General features: G+C 28.5%; 1 protein-coding gene across 1 annotated transcript in view; it reads right to left on the bottom strand.

Moving 5' to 3' along the window:
- Positions 1-19,530, bottom strand: part of LOC119675523 (aryl hydrocarbon receptor-like) — a 98,445-nt gene extending 78,915 nt beyond the window's left edge. The window contains exon 1 of the mRNA XM_038086729.1: positions 19,396-19,530. Within this exon, the coding sequence (XP_037942657.1) occupies positions 19,396-19,451 (56 nt within the window). The 5' untranslated portion in view covers positions 19,452-19,530. The remainder of the gene's footprint in view (positions 1-19,395) is intronic.
- Positions 19,531-21,150: the final 1,620 nt, after the last annotated feature.

Genomic DNA, 21,150 nt, shown 5'->3' on the forward strand with positions numbered 1-21,150 from the left:
TAGATCTGTAAATTTTTTGAAGTTTGATTATCTATTTTGACCACCTTCTTTATGGTTGTGAGTTAAATTAATCTCTTATAATATATAATGTACGTATACGACGGAAATTAATACTACACTACACTACATTGTAAAAAAAACCAATTGTTTCGGATTTAGCTTTGCAACCGAAATGTCAATTGTTTCCTTTCAAGCATTTTTTCAAATGAAGATTAAAGTTAATCAACTAGTTTTAATAAGATATATGAACATCGTTTTGGACCTATAGTTCAGGAAAAAAAATTTTTTAATATGTGCTTGGAAGGATATTTGTTTATGCAAACCGGAATATTTTTTTAAATTTTTTATATTCGATCTATATAAATTACTAGAACACATTAAGTAGAAAATGTTTTTAATAGTCTCATTAGAAAAAAACCTATCTAAGAAATTTTTGTTCATTAGAAAATATATAAATAATCATTATAATGGAAGCAATAGACTAAACTGAACCCTTAATTTCAGAATCTAAATTATACTATTGATCATAGCTTGTAAGTTAAGCAACAGGACTGTTGCTATGATCTTATGTCTTTTTATAGAGACCTATATAAATAAAAATTTGATTACATATCCCTTTTCCTTCTGTAGATCCATGCATATCGTCTTTTCCTCGCCTTACTACTAAATTACTTTGCATAACTTTTTCCAAGCGAAAAGATTTCCCGCTTCTGAGCTGTCAAACTTTTTAAGGTTTTTTTTTTCTTTTTTTGATTGAAGTCGCTCCCTAATTTCAGTAGTTTCTTTTTTCCTTTTCTTTATTTACTGCAAATGTGAATAGTTCAAATTTCAGTTGGAATTCTAGAAATACTTTGAAATCGCGAATGTTTAATCGATAAAATAAATTAGTCGCTTTGTTCAACTTTATTATTATTATTATTATTGTTGTTGTTGTTGTTGCTGTTACTGTTTGGCATAGTTGACGTTTATTTACATATATAGAAATAGACACAAATAATAACAACTGTGACAATAGCTATAACATATTTTATATAAAAAAGAGACATAAAGAATTATTTACCTTAAATATATATTTACGAGTACACAAATAAAAAAACTAAAATATGAAATAAGCGGTGCAAGGCTCAAATATTTTTCAATTTTATGGTCTCCGGAAAGAAATGTATAATGTATAAACATTTATTTAGTCCATTAATTCAGGTATGTAAATATGTAGTAATATTCAAATTTGACAGCTTGAATATCAAAAATTTTATTTGGCAATAATTTACTTATTTAACAAATTTTTAATATCACATGAGAATTTCACTACTAATACGCTAAATAAAAAATTTTAATCAAAACGTCATAGACACAGAAATCCATCAAAAGGTATTTTTCTAAGCTAATGTATTTTAGTCTAGTGTATTTTAGTTTTAGAGTATTTTATTATAAACAACTGCAAAATTTCGATAAATAAGTGTTGTATGTATGTGCATAATAGTTGAATACAACATGTATTATATTTCAGCGGTTTAAAACCGAATTAATATAATGTATTTAGGTATATATAATCTATTATATATTGTGCTAATAAAGTTTAAAAAGCGCAAGAAGTTAAAGCAGGAATTTCCAATTAAAGTAAACTGTTCCTTAGTTGACAAAAAAACAGAAGAAGTACTGGTCAGTAGTCAATTTTAACATTAATTCGGACAACGTAAGTCTCTCAGACACATTCTTCCAAATAATTGATGACAATTGCGATTGTGGTAGGTTACACTTAGTTGTTTCATATAATCTCCAGTAAAAACAATAAAATTTTAAATATGGAATTTATATGTAATAATTAATTCGTAAAAATGAAACTTAACCATACATGTGGTTGTGAGACACATGCCTAAATCATGCAATGCAGCAGAATAGGAAACTAGTTCAACCATCAGGAAAAACTTTCGAAGTTCTGATACATTTTTACTAAATGTGGATAACGACAAAAAAATGTAGTCCTATATTGAAGCGTGATTCATGATCAGCAATAATATAAAAGTTATGACAACATTAAAATGTTGGCTTTAATGGACTTATTAATTACTACTGGACATTTCAAACAGAATCCTACCAGTAATTAAGAACATATAAAATTATTGCTCTAATGGCACCAATTTACGGACAACGATGACGTTACAACGATCCAGAGGCAAGTATCGGAAAAATTTGAAAAAAATTGAATCGTAACCTCGGAAAGTATTATAGTGCTGAAGCAAACTATTGACAATATCTTAAATATCGCTGAGGTAAAAAAAATCTGTTGACGACTGCAAAAACCATAAGCCATAAATTAATTATATTATAATGAAACAAAAGGTGGAGTTAATTTACTGGCTCAACAATGTCATGTATAAGTGTGTAAACGAAAGAGTAATCGATAATCATTTGTTTACTTTAGTAATTCTTTCAGCGTTTGCGAAATAGCCGCATATGTAATTTGATCCAAAATCTATCTAGATTCGAGCAAAAAAAGAATATTCTTGAAAAATATGGTAAATAAATTGATAATTCATATAAATGATGATACATATTGAAAAGAAATAAAAATCAGTTAGATTAGATTAGAGAAATGCTTCTAAAAGCTAATCACACAACAAGTTCGATTGTCTTAAAAGAAAATGAAATCTTAAAAAAAGCGTTTTTTTTTATTTTCATAATATTAGGAGTTTTTCTAGCGTCAAAGTGAAGGCAAAAGCAAATTTGCCCAAAATACGTATAGAAAGAAATCGATTTTAAAATAGTTTCGACGTAATAACTTAAAAATTAAAAACAAAAGTACTCAAAAGTTGTCCGCAGTTGGGTAAACTTCGAATTAGGTGCCTTAAATGAATAGTTCGAAATTTTATTGGACCGTAGAATAAAAATCAGAAATGTGGCAGAAAAAACAACAGAATTTGACATAGATTAGGACGTGTAGTCCTACAACACCTAGATATCGCTATCAAAACAAAGTAAATCATAAAAACTTACGAACCTATTCACTTAAAACATAAGCATTTGTTTACTTTAGTAATTCTTTCAGCGTTTGCGAAATAGCCGCATATGTAATTTGATCCAAAATCTATCTAGATTCGAGCAAAAAAAGAATATTCTTGAAAAATATGGTAAATAAATTGATAATTCATATAAATGATGATACATATTGAAAAGAAATAAAAATCAGTTAGATTAGATTAGAGAAATGCTTCTAAAAGCTAATCACACAACAAGTTCGATTGTCTTAAAAGAAAATGAAATCTTAAAAAAAGCGTTTTTTTTTATTTTCATAATATTAGGAGTTTTTCTAGCGTCAAAGTGAAGGCAAAAGCAAATTTGCCCAAAATACGTATAGAAAGAAATCGATTTTAAAATAGTTTCGACGTAATAACTTAAAAATTAAAAACAAAAGTACTCAAAAGTTGTCCGCAGGTGGGTAAACTTCGAATTAGGTGCCTTAAATGAATAGTTCGAAATTTTATTGGACCGTAGAATAAAAATCAGAAATGTGGCAGAAAAAACAACAGAATTTGACATAGATTAGGACGTGTAGTCCTACAACACCTAGATATCGCTATCAAAACAAAGTAAATCATAAAAACTTACGAACCTATTCACTTAAAACATAAGTGAAACATAATCGAAAAAAAATTAAAATGGAAAAAAAATTAAAATAAAGTAATCCTATAGCGTCATAAATAGTAATCCATAGAGTCATAAAAAACATGGTAAAATCTATGTTTGATCCATAAAGCTTTCGCTAGTACATGCTGCTTTAGCAGTTTCTATACGGGTACTATCAAAGCTTTCCATTTCCTATTATTTTCTTATTTAATATGTTGCATTGTAATATTATAAAGTCTTATAAAGCTTATTAAACTTTATAAGCTAAACAAAAATTTAGTTTATTTATTGAAATTTGACTGATTATGCATCGCTGTTTCAAGCATTACCAAGAACTCATCATTAGTGGTCATAGGAAATATTCGTATTTTTTTTTAATTAGTTTATAGTCCGTATATAATTTGTTTGGACCGTAAGTCCCAGACCTAAAACTCGTACCTGTCAAATTAAAAGCGATGACAAATCTTGTTATTTTCTTTGCTATTCGAATCCTTCTATCTTTTAAATAGTATCGTTTCGTCATAAAGACTGGTCACTATCGGCAAGAAAAAATTAACATTTGTATTTATATTTAATATTATTATTATATTTAATAAGTTACCATTATAATGCAAATAGCGGAAGAATAGCTATTTCTTAAGAAAAAGTAACCCCTTTTAATTGTTAAAGATTGATTTGCGATGTTTCAATTAACTTTTATTCGGCGTAACAAAGGAATATCTTAATCAAAGGTATTCAAAGGCAAAATGGGTATTCCTAGCTTCCTATTCAAAAGAAAAAAACAACATTTAATTGGCATTATGACACTACGAATAAAATTTAATACAGTTTTAATATATTGCTTAAAATATTTAGGAAGATATGGAATATCAGTACATTCCAATAATATACAATAAATCTAAATAAGTTGGAATAAGTAAACTTATTTACTGATAAATTTTCTAATATCAAAGTGAATAAAAACGATTAATTTTAAAGAGACCTTCTGATCACATATAACATATGTGGCATTCAAGACTGCAACTACACATATTACGTCATAGTTAGCTGCAACCCCTGAATATTTAGAAAACCCTTAACTCTGATGACCATATGCCATATTGCACTCTAGCATAAAAGAGTATAATTAATAAAACTCATTGTTTGAAATGTGGAATACAAGATCGCTAAAAATTTATTTAAAAGTCAACAGCGTTAGTCAATCAAAATATGATCACTTTTCCCGGTGGCCGGCTCAGAAACATTTGGCAGCGGCGGCTTGGTACGATTGAGACGGTTCAGATGGTTCAGACGGTTGGTGGTTGTATCGTTGGCTACTACGTACCTCGCTTTTATTTCATATAATAACACACCATAAATTCATTAGTTGCGCATGCACATACTAAACTAAATTTAAGTATCCTTTTTATCCTTTCCACAATAATGTATGTATAATCGCTTGCATGGTACAATAACTGCAGTGCAATACTGGTCAACGTTTTTGGGGTTAAAATATAAGGAAAACAGGCTAATTATAGCTTTCTACAAACGTTTCGATATAGATAAGCAAAATTAAGACTCAGTTTCTATCTCACACATTAAATTAGGCACTAAAAACATGTAAAGTTAATTAAAAAATATTTCCTATTTTTTATTAAGTTGACGTCAGCTGTGTTGTATGTTTTGTATATTATTTTTTCAAGTGAAAGAATTTTTAATATTTAACAAAGATATGCATATTTTAAAATATTCCTGTCATTTTCACGTAAATTCGTAACTAAAATGAAAACTAATACATATAACTATGATTAGTTCTTTTAGTTAAAGATTTGATGAATCATTTATATATAATTATGAAAAATGATTATTATTTTTTTAAATTGGTACCGACAAAAAGTACCAACAGCAATAGATATTTGTATAAGTTCTAATATAACCACATAATCTGGTAGTGTAAAATTTCAAATATCATAAAAAACAATCAATTCAATTCAAGGCGCAAAGAAGTAGAAGTTCTTGGAATTTGCTTAGTGGGGAAGAATAAAAATGACAACGATTAGTTGGACTTACATATAAAAAACAAATCTTTTACGAATAAGAGTAAAACTCTTTCAATCTATTTTATTTTTCACATTTTTCGTTAATAATTTAGTTAACTTAACTAATCCATGCTATGTATGCAGTTTATACTGTACAGTGTACAGTGTACACCAATGCTATGTGTTAAGAGCACCATTAAGGCTATTTAAACAACAAAATGAGTAATACAACTAAACTGACCCAACCAAGCTAATCCTCATCAACAAAATGGTTAAATTGTATCCATCCATTGGCCTCTTAAACTAACATTTAACTATTGGAAGCACTGCTAATACCGCAGCTAACTGTTAACACTCATACGTACTTATCTGTCTGTTCGCCTGCCTAACTAAGCATTGGTAATTAACACCATTGCGTAATGCAGCGTATCGAAGCCGGAATAGTGCTTTAAATGCTCAGATTTAGATATATACGATATTCAAATACGTATTATATGTGTTCTGTGCTTCATTTATAATTATTTATTGAATTGTAACTGAAAAGAGAGAAAAAAGTTATTCAACAAATTTTTTTTATATAATTTCCTTAATATTCTACAGAAAATAGTGTAGCTTTGTGGTTTTGTATGAAATACATTACTTATATACTTTTATGAAATTTAGTGTAATATTACGTTAGTATAGAAGTTCAAAATATTTGGTTGCTATTTCAAAAACTAAAATTGTCACACAACTTCAATGAAATGATATTAAGATTCAAGAGGAAAGCGAAAAGCGAAAAGCGAAAATGTTCAGTTAAAACAGTTCATAAAATGTGTGTTAATATTTATTAACCATTCTATAACACCGCCAACATGATAGGAACATGCCTACCCCAAACCCCATTATTGATGCATAATATTTTACTAGATTATATATAACAATTTTTATGTACAATTAAGCTCTACAATTTGGCAACAATTACATAAAAGTTAGATGATAATAACATTATCTGGAACAGGGCTGTCCAAACCAAATACAATCGCGGGCCAATACAAATGACTGTACAGATTGGAGGGCCGCAGAAGTAAATATAGTTCTCGATAAAAATAAAAATACGGTTATATTGTTAAATTTAGTTTTATTAATTTAAATTCATCAATTTGGTGTATAATACCATAAAAATAAAATAATATAGTTTTACTAGTACACCAAAAAAAAAATTTGCATAGATATTGTGGTAGATAAAAAACATGCTGATCTAGAAACCAATAATTGAATCAATGTTATAAGTTAACATCAATTTATTTTAATTACTGTTTAACACTAACTTCTATATAAAATGATTTCAATATTAACCTTTTTATAAAAATGCTTTTCTTTTTTGTCAGTTTGATTGAGAACTTAATTCTTAATAGTAGGATTTTTAGCAGTAGGACTACAAAACCTGTAGTCATGTTGTAATCAACATCTCAGAAATTTATATCCGCTTATTCAATCTGTATTCACTGAACTTTTGCGTTAATAGAGAAAATAGGTTGATGCTACATTCTCCAAGCTTTTCCAACTATTTTTAGTGGATGCTATACGTATAGGAAAATTACATAGGGAAGCACAGATTACAACTATAACAAGATTACATAAATTTGTCTTGTATAGTTTTTAAATATTTTATAGCAAAGTTCATAATTATCCGATAACAAAAGTTTTATCGTTCTGCATATTAGTTCATATTGGTATCATATTTTACCCTTAAAAAAAACAAAAGTAAAAAAACAGTTGCTAATGTACACTTATATTGCAACGATATTATTAACACTAATCAGTAATATACGTAACATTCATATTTATACAAAACCTCTTAAAAATTTATAAGATTTTCTTTATATTGAAAATCTGATCGCTATAATACTGATTGTTATGGATTCATTATTTTTACCTTTTTAGGGGAATCAAAAATACGGAATGGCCCTACTGAATAAAAAATATATTACACTGTAATCACAAGAAATTAATTCATCATCATCCTTCATACTGATTCTACAATCTGAAAGGATATCTTGACATCAATTATATATAGCCGTTTTCTTCTATCTGCTAACAAAGTTCTTCAGTTTGTTGATTCATGTTTCGCTGCTGTTGATTGTGTTTCTCATCTGTACTTTCGCATTTATTTCGCATTTATTAGTAGCCAATATTATTTGCATGCAATATGAACGCAACTTCCACTTATTTCTTCAGCATTAGACTTTTGTTAGATAAAAAGTGAGAAGTCTGGGAATTCTTTGGCCGTTGTCTTAATTTTAATTACAGTGCACGCTCGAAAACGTGAACTAATTAAAACCAAGGGAGTTCACTTTAACAAATCGTTCAAGTTTTCGAGTGTCAAACAAGAATAAAAGAAATATATATTTTCACATTTAAATTCACATTTTATTGTTTCTTTTTTTTTGGGTACATATTAATTTATATGTAAGATATATGGCATGAAAGAAAGTTTGAAAGAACTTTTTATTCAAAAAAAATAATACATCTTTTTTTAGGTCTTCTTTTATTTTTTTTAATAATTAAAACACAGCTTTCTCCCTTAGATGTCTAAGTACATTCATAACATTTAAGCTTACTACGCCCTTATAACTTGCCGACTATACTGCTTTGTTTAAAATTTGAACTGCTTTACTTAGTATAATTTTCCCGGGTGTCTCTGAGATGCCTTTGTCAGATTCGTCCTCATATTCAATAGCATTATCCGCATCTTCCTCAATATCTTCCTTCCTTTCCTGAACATATGATAAGGTACTTTTATTCTGAAATTGTTAATAAGAACAAAATTTTTAATAACTCACATTTCTTTGTACGTGTCTGCGCTCACGAACAAACCTCAGCATTTAAACTACTAAGACGATCCCGTGGTATTGCACATCAAGGAGATTTTCTTCTAAAACCGCCAAAGGCATACTATCTTAGGGATTATTATCATTTACCGTAAAATTTAAAATATTATTTCAGCACTTAGATAGGGTTTCTTCGCCGACACGACACCAATCGACTTCCTAAACATTTCTACCATTTTTTTAATGTTGTTTTCTTCATAGACTTGAGTCAGTTTGCGTTGCTGCTATTGAATCAAGAAGGCTGTTTCTGTAGTATTGCTTTGTGATTTCTATTCCATTATGATCCGTCGGTTGAATGAGGGGAGTAACGTTTGGTGGCGTAAATATTGCGAATGTTTGCCCATCTTCCGTTGTCAGTTTAGTCTCATTTGGATGAGAAGGAACGTTGTCAATTAGGAGAAAGATTTTAATTAACAAGTTTTTCTCTTTTAAAATTTGGAAAATGTATATAGCATTCAAAAGAAAGAATCTTTGCCAGAGGAACAAAAGATTGATGAAACCATTCTTTTAAAATAGTCGCCGTCATCTAGGTCGATTTTCAGTTTTTATTGTCGGTAAGACACTGAAACTTTTTAAAGCATCGTGGGTTTTTTGTTTTTCCAATTACCAAAATTTTCAGTTGATGAGATCTAGTGGCATTTGAGCATCACAAGAAAGTGATTCGCTGCTCTCCGAATTTACACCTGAGATTCCCTTTCTAAAGTGGTCACTTACGCTTTTTCTGGCCAAGGTTTCCAAAATCATCACCAATATATAGTTGATCGTTATACAATTTCAATTCAGCAATTTTAGCCTTAAGTTTTTCTTTAAATTAACTGAGGTTGCGAAGACAGCTTTTCACTAGATATTTGAAGAAGTCGAATACCGTATCTTTTTCAAATCCTTGAGGTCATCCATCACCAGCGTAAAAATCACCTTCCTTTTCCTTAAATTTTGAATTCAGTTTTTTGGCTTTTGCTTTCACATTTTTCTTCGCTGATGTGAGTCCACGTTTTAGGGTGTTCACGTTTTAGACTATTCACGTTTTCGAGCATGCAGTGTATAAAAATATTTGTATTTTGAAGTTCTAGTTAGTACACACGATTAACTATTAAAGCTGGTATGGTTATATTTTTTTCTAATTGTTGGCCGTCTTAGTTTTTTAATACTTCTATCATATTACCACATACCATATTAGGATTTTCGAGTTTATTTTTTTTAGATGGCATGTTAGATGGCATGAATTTCGTACAGTTTACCTTTTGTGTTTTAATTACTTTAGTATTATCTATTTTGAAGACAAAAACAGCCATCTTAATAGTAGCTTAAATTCTCTCTGCGATCTAATAATGATCTTAACATTTGTATTGTATACACAAAATGTTTTTTTAAAAATTTATTTAGTTTTAAATCCAACTTCTAGTGTATTATGCTTTTTAACCTTAAAATTGTTGCCAAGTTAATTATTTTCCTGCGGATACAAAACAACACAGCTACATAGCAACATGTCGGCACATGAAATATAATAACAACACCAACTATGCCAGCAAGGAGTTCTGATAATCAATAATACTAGATATGTATATAGCAGTAGTGTTTGAAGTAAGAATTTAATGTCCATAACAACCAACAAGTGGGCTAAACGTGCTTAACGCTATTTTAAATTTCATAATATTACCAACTCAAGACGTCCTCACTGCTCCAGCTAGGCAAATGGTAACTTAACGCACAAAAGTGCCTACACGCATTTGCCAATTAGCGCTCAGCCGATATCACGCATACAACTGCAATATAGCAATTATGTTGCAACACTGCAACAGTGCCCCAGTAGCCAATTTCTAATTTAAAATAAATTAAAGATGCATGAACGTGTGTGTGTGTGTATGTGAACATGCATACAATACATACTTAGTTCAAAGTTGGCAGCACGGAAGCGCACAAAACTAACTCATAATGTTAAAATGGCGTCAAAGGCTAGTTTAAGCGTTGAATTTGAAAAAACAACAACAACAACAACAATAAAATGCTGTAACAAAAGCAACAACAATGGTAAGAGAAAAAAGATTTCTTTAAAGCTGACAACAGTTGCTGCTTGCAATATAAAATAAAAAAAGATATACCAAGTATACGCCAAATATGATGTGAGGAAGGGGTACAGCGGAGTTTAGTTGGCATTAAACTTTGAGAGTCTTGTTAAAAGCATTTCTTTGATATGTGCGCTGCTTAGCCGCATTTTTCTATCAAAAAATAATGTTTTGCTTTTATTTCTTTTTATAATCAAATTATTTTTATATTTTACTTTAGTTGTTTTCTTTTATGTTCATGTAAACAATTTGTTTGGATAAACTACTATTGTTGTTGTAATTGTGGAAAATTGGTTCCAGTAGTGCACAGTTTATGGGTGCCAGGAATGCACTTTCAATTGAAATTATAACTACTAATAAAATATTTGCACGCAATGTTCTTAAAATCACAACAACAACAATAACAATCACAAAGAATTCAAAACTAGTAAACAATATACAATACAAGTATACATTAGAACACCAAAATGAAGTTCTTCGTTTTTAGTGCATGTAATGGTTGTCAAGATATAAAAAATTTAATAATACTTATTATAACAGTAGCAAAAAAGAGGTTTAAAATAGATTTAAAAAATAAAATACTGTAAATTTGGCAGACGTGAAAGGTTATCTCGGGTCCGTTTGAGCCTTTGCTTTCTTACTAATAAGAAAATTATAAAATCCATATGACAAGTAACAAATATAGTTGTCTTTATTTTGTTATCCTCTTTTTAATTCTAATTATTGTTAAGATACTATGTCTTTTGAATTCTTTACTTTTTTCTATACTTTTTTTAATAATTAGGCAAAATCAGTCCCATATGGGAAGCTTTATTCGCTCCACAGAAGTCCCTCAATCCTTTTCCTTTCGACTTTCGTAAATAAAAAGTGATTAGAGGAAAACAAAAATTAAGTTGCGGCAGAGTATTATGAGAAAGAGAAAAGAGAAACGATTCCAAGCGTCGAGCAATATTTTATTTTATAAATATAGATTATGGACCATATTTATTCAGACAATCATATGACGAATGGTCATGACGAAAAGGTATGTTATACAGAATGTCATATCACAATTGTCAACTACTACTTTTTGGTACATTCATTTTATGCATAAATTTAACAGGAAAATTTTTTGTAAAAATATGCTTACATATCCACATAAAAATACAAACATTTTTTCCTAATAAGCGCAATTGACATTCATTACTGAGCAACACTGTTTTGACCAATCTAACGACGCACAGAAAACTTAATCACAGTGACCAAATTTAAACTGAAACCTCACTATTTCTCTCTTTCTCAAATTTTCAATATGCATTAACAAATTACATATTATAATAACAATAGCAATTTCAATTTTACGTGACCATAATTCTCTGTATAACATGGACCTTCGTATTTGTTTAAAAATGTGTTGGATTAAAAAAACGATTTTGTGTGATTTAATCCAGAATTATATAACTCTCAGACTTTGAGATTTTAAATAAGAATAAAAGTTGAATGTGTTTAAGTAATCATTTTTATTTATAAATATAGTTACTTCTGGTTTTATATAGTGTTTCAAAGCACGGTTCTTTTTAAAAACAGTTTTATATAAAAACTTAAGCCCTTAATGCAAGATTATATTTATTACAATTTAGCGAGGTTAAAAATTTTTTTTGACTTAAATTTTTTTAAAGTTTTTTCCAACTATGAGAATAACTGCAATGTTTCTGGCAACACATATTTGGTCCATTTAAATAATGTTTTGGGGAATTTTCCAACTAAAGAAACAATTATATAACTCCAAATATAAAAACACAATCAATTTGACAAACGTAAAACGTTTCACCAACTAAGCTGTTAAAAATGGTCCAGAGAATTTTCAGTTATCAGATAACAGTGATAGAACGATCACTGAGGTGATTATTTGCGCAAACAACCGCAACTTTTGTTTTATGACAAGAAATCATGCTTTTATTTTAACATTCCTGGATTTTTGCAAACTATGAATTGGTTTTACTTTTATTTGAGTTTTATAAAAATATTTATTCGTATCCATAATTGCTTTATTTGTCATTTAAAAAATGAATAATATATTAGAAATGTGGCACAAATCATTTAAATTTACATAATGCTGCTTTACACTATTTATTACAATTTTTTTTTTCTGAAATCATACCCTTTGTAATGTGAAAACAGTTTTAAGCGCATATATCATTTTTATTTTCAAAGGATTGTAACTTTTAGAAAACACAACAAATTACTCTTTTCAAATAATTTTAAAATTTTATAACTGAAAATTTTATTTAATTTAAATCTAAAAGAATGCATTCTAATTTTCGATTAGAACGCATTCTATTTAGTAGAACACTAGCTTTGAGAATAAATATTATTAACAATAAAGAACACTTACTGTTTGTTCAGGGCTTTTTTTTATTAATTTAATAGCTGACATTTTTTTATTACTCTCAAAATTATTATATTTACAAGGGGAAACGATAAACTACGATCTATAAGATCTATTGTGCAAACATAAGCTAACCTCGACATGGTGATGCTATTAATAAATCCAATAATATCTCTTAGTTCAATACCATAGACCTTATTTGGCTTAATAAAAAGGTACCAGACCCGTTTACTACTAATCGCAAAGCATGCACAGATAATTTAGACATTATTTATAACATACATACATACATTTTGTTAATATTTATTTAAAAGATTTTGATCATTTTGGTATCTGTTAAAGAAGAGTTCTGTCGGTTTTGTAGCCAAACACAAAGAAAGATTTACTGCTATAAATTATGGTTGCAGTTGATTTGTTCTGAGACATATACACAGCCTTTCAAATCCACATCAAATCACATTACTTCAGGAAGAATAATCACAACAAATAATTAAGCAATTATTGGAGAAGAAATGTGTAGAAATTATGTTAAGAGGCTAAAATTTGGTATAAAACAATTTCGAGACTATATCTACATACATATATCATTTGCATTCATTCTACTGGTTATGGTGATAACCATGCAAAATAGAGAATATTATTATTTTTGGGTTTATGATCTTGGTTAAAATCAAATATTGTAATTATTAACTAAGTAAAAATATACATATTGTATATTGCCAAGGGAAAGGAAGGTAGCGTAGTAGCCGAATGTAGCGTAGTAAAATTGGTATAAATTCGCTCTTAAACTGATCGCATATCAGCAATTATGTCAATAATCATGCTCAACTAATCTAAGAAACAAAATATTTAATTTTTTATATTCGCAGTGTTATTGTTATTGTTATTGTTATTGCTATTATAGCTGACAAGCGTATCAAGTGCACTTGAAGTTTGAAGGGGGGACGACAGTAATTACACCACAGCGCTGTAATTTTGCGCACATATTCAAGTATGCAGATGTACGCGCGCTTTTATGCTCAAATTATTAATATTTCCTTTAAATTTAAAATTTTTAACATTAATTCTATATTAAAATTGTTGTTGTATTTTATACATTTTTTTATAATTTTACTTTTTTGCTAATTATTTAGTAGCATTTGCATCAGGTACCACGGTTGACTGAAGTAAAATTACAGCACTTTGAAATTTTTTTGTTACAAATAAAAAAAAGTTTTTCCATGAGGAGTAAAGGGTTTCAGCTTTGTGACTGCACTATTGTATGGAATACACACCTGTAATTAGCTGCGGCAGCTTTGGTGGTTGTCACGTTGCAAGCGAAGACTTTTTGCATAGTGTACTTATATGCAGTGCAGTTGCACACAAGACGGCAAGACGGGGTTGGCTTATTTGACAAGTTAAATTGTAGCTGTCGATTCGGCCACTGTTGGTGACATTAACGTTTTTATAAGTTCTGCATTGTTCAGCACTTCGTTGGGCACAGTATTTATTAGCGAACCGAACAGAAAATGTCAACATTTTATAACTACTTTATCGCCTAAGTACAGCGTCTGTTTTCGCTACTGGTTCGCGTATTCAGAAAGTCTATCCATTTAAAGTGCAGCTTCTTTATAATTTGAACTTGTAACGAAAGCCATCACCTGCTTTCAGTTTTATGTCCTATAGATAAAACCATTAACGGAATATATTACTTATATAATTCTCTATTGGTTCAGTTTTACAAATCATATCAATGAATTTACAAATGTCTTTATAAAGTGGAAAAAATTAAATAATGCAATTGAACGTGGTTATAAATGGCACTTAAAATATCTCTTTAGAATTTCAGCGATTTTGGTTATGGATAGTATAATACCGAAAACATAGATTTTAGCTTAACATCACATATTAACATATTATTTATTATCTATCAAAAGTATTAATAAATTTTCTTTTCCGTAAAAAATCTTAGTTCACTACAATATATATATTTAATTAAAGTTTTAAAGTTTTATTTTTAAGATCCCAATCTAAAATTTGCTACAAATCAAGCAAGCAGTTCTCCTAGAACACGACTGTCCAAAACACGACCCACGGGCCATGGGGCCCGCGACATATTCCTAATCTACCACAATTGGATACGTTTTTCTTTGTTATATTTTAATAACTACATTATTTTATTTTTATAGTATCCTAAATAAATTAATAAAAATGTTTCGAATAATTTATTACACTTCACATTAATTTACTTAATAGGCAAGGACTTCAGTATATATATCGCTCTACAAATGATTCAAAAAACTCGTATCCAATGCCGTAAGTCATTACATTAAAAATTAGATATTTTGCGTATGGCAACAACTAATTTTAAGAATCTTGATATTGATAGAATTGTAAAAGATAAACTAATCAAAAATTAATATAACTAAATTTAACATCATCACCGTATATTTATATATTTCCGGCAAAATTATGAATTTTTGCGGCCCTCCAATCTATTCAGTGATTTAAATTGGTTTGCGATCTTATCAGATTTGGCAACCCCTGTTCTAGAATGTAATGTTTTGAATTTTGTACCGTAGATGAGAGCTAAACCAAGTAAATCAAATATCCTGATGGGTACATTAGAGATATTATCGTGATAATAGATACTGAAATATCACTACTGAGTTCATACAATTTTATAATGGTTCAAAAACTGAAAATTAGCTAAAAAATTCAATGAAATCTACTTAACTTTCTTTTATATTAAGAAAACTGCTGTTCTTATATTCAAAGAATTCAAAGAATGCTCCGACACCTCAGTTAACGAAAGTCTAGTACTTCGTATGCATCCTTATGCTGCATATATAATTGTGATTTGCAGAACACAAAGCATTGGGTGTTCAAATAAGTAAGCTAATCCGATTTTAGATAAAACTCAAACCTCATCATTAGAAATAAAATAAACCTTAATAAAATGTTTCTAAAACTTATACCTAAATCTTGACTTAAGTTATTGAATTTTCTCTAATTTGGAAATACAATAACGCTTTCGGTCGAAAGTTCTCAGAATTATATCTAACACAATAAAAGTACAATTAAAGTTTGCACAATAAAATAAGAAATTGGAAAAGGATCATAAACCTATAAAAAAAATCGATAAATAGATACTCGATAAGATTTAAATGATTATTATTTTTTTTTTGTTCTTCTTTTTTTTATTTATTGAATCACTTAAAAAGTGTAACAATAATTATTTAAATTTTACATACTAAAATATTCAATAATTTCAATACAACCTTAATTCAAGAAAAATAATAATATTTAATTCTGTACGAATTATGTATACTGATTGTCCGGCAGACGGCGAAAATGCCGTAGCTGTAAGGTTTATATATACCATATAATAAATTGTTATAAATTTGTTTTTCTAAATTTCTACTTATTTAAAATGAACTAAAATAGAGCTAAAATACTACTACTACTATGACAGATTGTAATATGTAAGTTCATGGAAATTTAAAAAAATTGTAAAGGGAATTAAGAATCTGGAAATATAGATAAAAAACGAAGATGATCCTACAACTGGATTATATCAGTTACACAAGAATTACTGTTTTGTGTAATTTTTCGTTAAGATATTGTTTAAATATCCTAAGGTATTAAAAGCATAAGACCATTTTAATTCCGGCCCATATATTCATTTTTTGCAATATGGTATTATCAAAAAGTATTATACTATTTGTGATTTGATTGAAAATTTTAGTTATAGAAACACAAGGAGGTGTATTTTAAGACTTGAACAACCAATATTTCAAAGTAAAAACTGGGGTAACTATAATTAAGATCTTGTTTTTAAGTGACTAGTAAAATGTGAGACACTTTTATTGATTAGGTGTTGTTCTTCATCTATAACTATTTCCCTTGTTGTTATTTCAATACATTAAACTAAGTTCTGCAAAATGTTATTCGCTTTTAGCATTGAAGAACTTTAGATTTCAGCATATTTCTCAACAATAATTTCTCTCATCGTTTTGTTGGCATAAAATTCTTTCATAGTTCTACGTTAATAATTTTTATTTATGATTCCCGAAGCATTAACATGCTGTGCAATTTGCAAGACAACTCTACTGTGCAATGTTCAGCGCCGCTGCACAGTGTGTCACAGCATATTTATAGGCGTTAAATACTTAAGCCAACTCAGTAGCTGTAGTTGCCACAGTTCTGCATAATTATTTCTGTTGTTGTTTTTCTTGCATAAATCAATTGCACTTTACTCGTGGTTTTAATAAAACTTACATTTAAATTACAATAAATTATATGACTTAAGCTAAACTTCACGTAGCGATGCCACTGTCAAGATAAGAAGAACCCCAAATTAATTCAAATTATATTTATTTAATTTTTTTTATATTTTTAATACCAATAAAAGCTGATGCTTTATATGGGTTCGGACTTTTAAGAGGGACACTGTATAGCTGGTTTAATTAAATGTGTATAGAAGAAGTGCATAAGTTTAACACAATTATGTATCTAGAAACGATCTATTATAATGATGTTTAAGGTGCTCATAAGCAATTATAAAGCTAAATTAACTTTAAGTTTATGAGCCGTTGTAAAACGTCATTGTTAACAGTTTACAGTCACCATTTAAATAAGTTATAATATTAAATGGAAAAATTATATATTCCAGTTTTGAGTAACAACTTTATACATTTTTACAATTACGATTCGTTTAAAACGATTTAGAATATTCATAATGAAAATCAGTAATTACAGATGTTAATCTAAAGTAAAATATTGAAAATAATTTCTGTTTTACTTCAGTAATGCATATAATACATATGTGTTATATACATATATATAAGTAACCTAGGGTTGTGCAAATAAATATATGTACATTCCAAAGACTTTTTTAAATAGGTTCACGGTGGATTTTAAACCTTGGAATTTCTTATACGTATAACCTAACATATAACCTTACCTAGAGACTATACACATACTTTATCTTTACTAGAGAAATCCTTGATTTTACCACTTATCATACTACAGTAAAGTATACAATAACAAAAAACATTTTTATAATACAGAAAAAAGGAGAAAAACATTTTTATAGTACAAATTCAGCTTCTGTACAAATATATCATAGTTTTAATATTTTAATATAATATTATAATATAAAATTTTCATGGCTGAATTAGATTAACATTTAATATGATAATTATATCAAATCTATATAAAAATAAAATTTATGAATTTCGACCAGTAATTCTATGACAGATACCTATTACACTGAATGATAGAACTCATATAATATACGTGATTGGTATTATTAACCTAATCCTTTATTGTGTATATATACATACATTTATCTCTCCACTTCAAATAAGCTAATCGATTTTATAAAATACTAAAGATTTTCCTAACTCAATTCTTTAGTCTTTGATATATTCCAATATAAATTAAAAAGCAACACAACATGATTTTATTTTTATTGCAAATGACATTATAATATCATGTATTCACTTTGTAAAAATCACTGTTAACACTTTTATCCAATAGTCACAAGCGAAATTATGTTAAAGTATAAACACATAATAAATGATTCAATTAAAATTGATTGAATTCAATATGAAATTGAACAGAGCAGTTAGCTGTTAGCTGTTAGCAGTCCGCAGTCCGCTGTCCGCTGTTAGCTGTTGGCATTCGACTGTTGGCTTATACAATTGAAGTCAATTGAAATGCGCGCCGCTGCCATCAAATAAATGAATGTTGTCATTAAAGCAATCATACATCATTAATAAACGCAAAACGGCAACTGTTTTTATGTTGACAAAAGAAAAATCCGAAAAAACAGCAAACAGCAAACAGCAAACAGTTCTGAAAAAGGATAATAACTATGCAATTAACCTTACAAGCGGTAAATATGCATAAATGACCACAGGGGAGTTGATACCCCAAAATCAGACCGAATCGAGAAACAAAACAAATAAAATATGAAATTGCTACAGAAGCATCATTTATTACGCGCTTATTACATGTTGAGTATAATAACTACGCATACACACAACAACAACAGCTAACACCAACACCAACAACAACCAGAAAAAGAAGAAAAACAACAACAATATCAATCGCAATAACATCATAATTGAACCCTATGGCTGTTATTGTTGTTGATCAGTTCAATCAATATCACAGTGGTGCGATTATGTTGCAAACAGATTGATTACAGAACAAAACATTTGTTAGCGGGGGGTATAGCGTTTTATGCTAAACGTACTGAAGAAAATCAAACGGAAGCGCTACCACATGGTTACGGAAACATTGCCTATATGGTTCTGCGGTGTGGATTGTAGTGGTGGTAATGGTGGCTTCGCATCCAAGCGCTTGCTTATAACTGGCGCTTGCAGTGCTGCGCCCACGTGCGAAATGATTGAAATCTTTCAATTTCATTCAATTTTATTGCATTTTAATTCACTTACCTCTTGCCGTTACGACGCCTTCGCTTGGTAGCGTAAACCGTGCCCAGTTGGCTCATTGCTAAGGCGGAGTTCGTTATGGTCGCCGTTTTGAAGTATCTTTTTTACTTTATTTTAAAGATAATTTTATTTACAATTTACTTTTGTTTTTTGTTATATGGAACTGTTTTTTTTTTAATGTTATTTTATTTTATCTTATAATGTTCTCTGCTATTAACATTAGGACTTTTTGTTTAATTTTATAAACATATTTGACATCACGTTTAAAATTAGTATTTTAAAAATATTAATTGATATAGTAATTAATAATTTTTTTATAGAATTCAATAATTTTATTATTTTTATTGCACTTCAATTGAGATTTATTTTCATTTATTAACTATTCAATAAAAAAAAGGTTAAGAGTTAAAAACACATATTTTTCAAATATTCACATAGAAATTTATACAAATTTATATTTATATTTATATACATACCTATATATATATATAATATATATATATATATATATATATATAATATATATATATATATATTATATTATCGTAAGTATATACATGCATATATATAGCATATATATATGCATATATATATGAATATATATATGAATATATACATGAACATATATATATGTGAATATATATATATATGAATATATATACACATATATATCCGGTATCGTCCTATCCGCTGCAGCGGTGTGTACCGAGAGACGTTACATAAATTTTGAATATATGAACATTTTTAACATTCATATCAATTGTATTTAAGTGATATATAATTTCAAATTATCTTGAACCGAGACTTATCATTGTTTTAGTTTTTAATTAACGACAAAATAGACCTAACACATTAACCACAAAATTCACATCATTTTTATTTATCTACGATTTACCATTACTCCCTTTTTAGAAAAGATACAAAAAATAGGAACTAAAAGTTCCTATATTATAAATAAATCTAATGTATCAAAAAAAAAAACTATATAATCTCACTACGACTTCTAAACGAGTACAATATAACATCTATGTCCTTATTTATTTTCTTTTCTAATCTCTTTGGTGTCACTACTTGAAGCCAAACTACACTGTGAAGAAATTTCATATACAAAGTCAAACAGATAAGGATTGTATAAACATTGTATATATTATGATTGTGTCTTAATATGAATTACTTGTTGTTGATATTCTATTATAACCACATATTCATCTGAATTCCGACGAAGCTATAAAGGACTTGATACTGATTGATTTAATACATAATAGAGTATGAAAACTAAAGTTAAGATTTTTATTAGTAAAAACAAAGAGCTTTTGGTGTTCAGAAAAAAAAAACAAATTCAATATTTTTGATTGTCAAACAAATACATTTGTGTATTGTACTCATTGCATAAGACATCAATTATGGCAGTAAGATTTAAAATTCAAAAAAATCAAATTAACATCAATCATCAATTTTTGAAGCAATATATGACATATGGTAGTCGGTGACTTCCTCAAATCGAGTTCCTGGATAGCCAAACATATAACAATTTCTATGTTTTTAATATAGCTACCTAAAGCGTATAACTAACAGACGCTGGGAACTTATGACAGTCCAAGTAATGATGACAGTAATAAATAATGTATAAAACAGATTATTCGATAAGTGAAGAAATGTGTAAGAAAGTATATATATAAACATAAAGACTTCACCAAATGAGTTTACTACAGGAATTATTTTTCAATACTATACCAATTCTAAGCTTGATCTGAGAAA

Source organism: Teleopsis dalmanni, chromosome 2 (assembly GCF_002237135.1).
Source record: "Teleopsis dalmanni isolate 2A chromosome 2, ASM223713v2, whole genome shotgun sequence".
Taxonomy (NCBI): domain Eukaryota; kingdom Metazoa; phylum Arthropoda; class Insecta; order Diptera; family Diopsidae; genus Teleopsis; species Teleopsis dalmanni.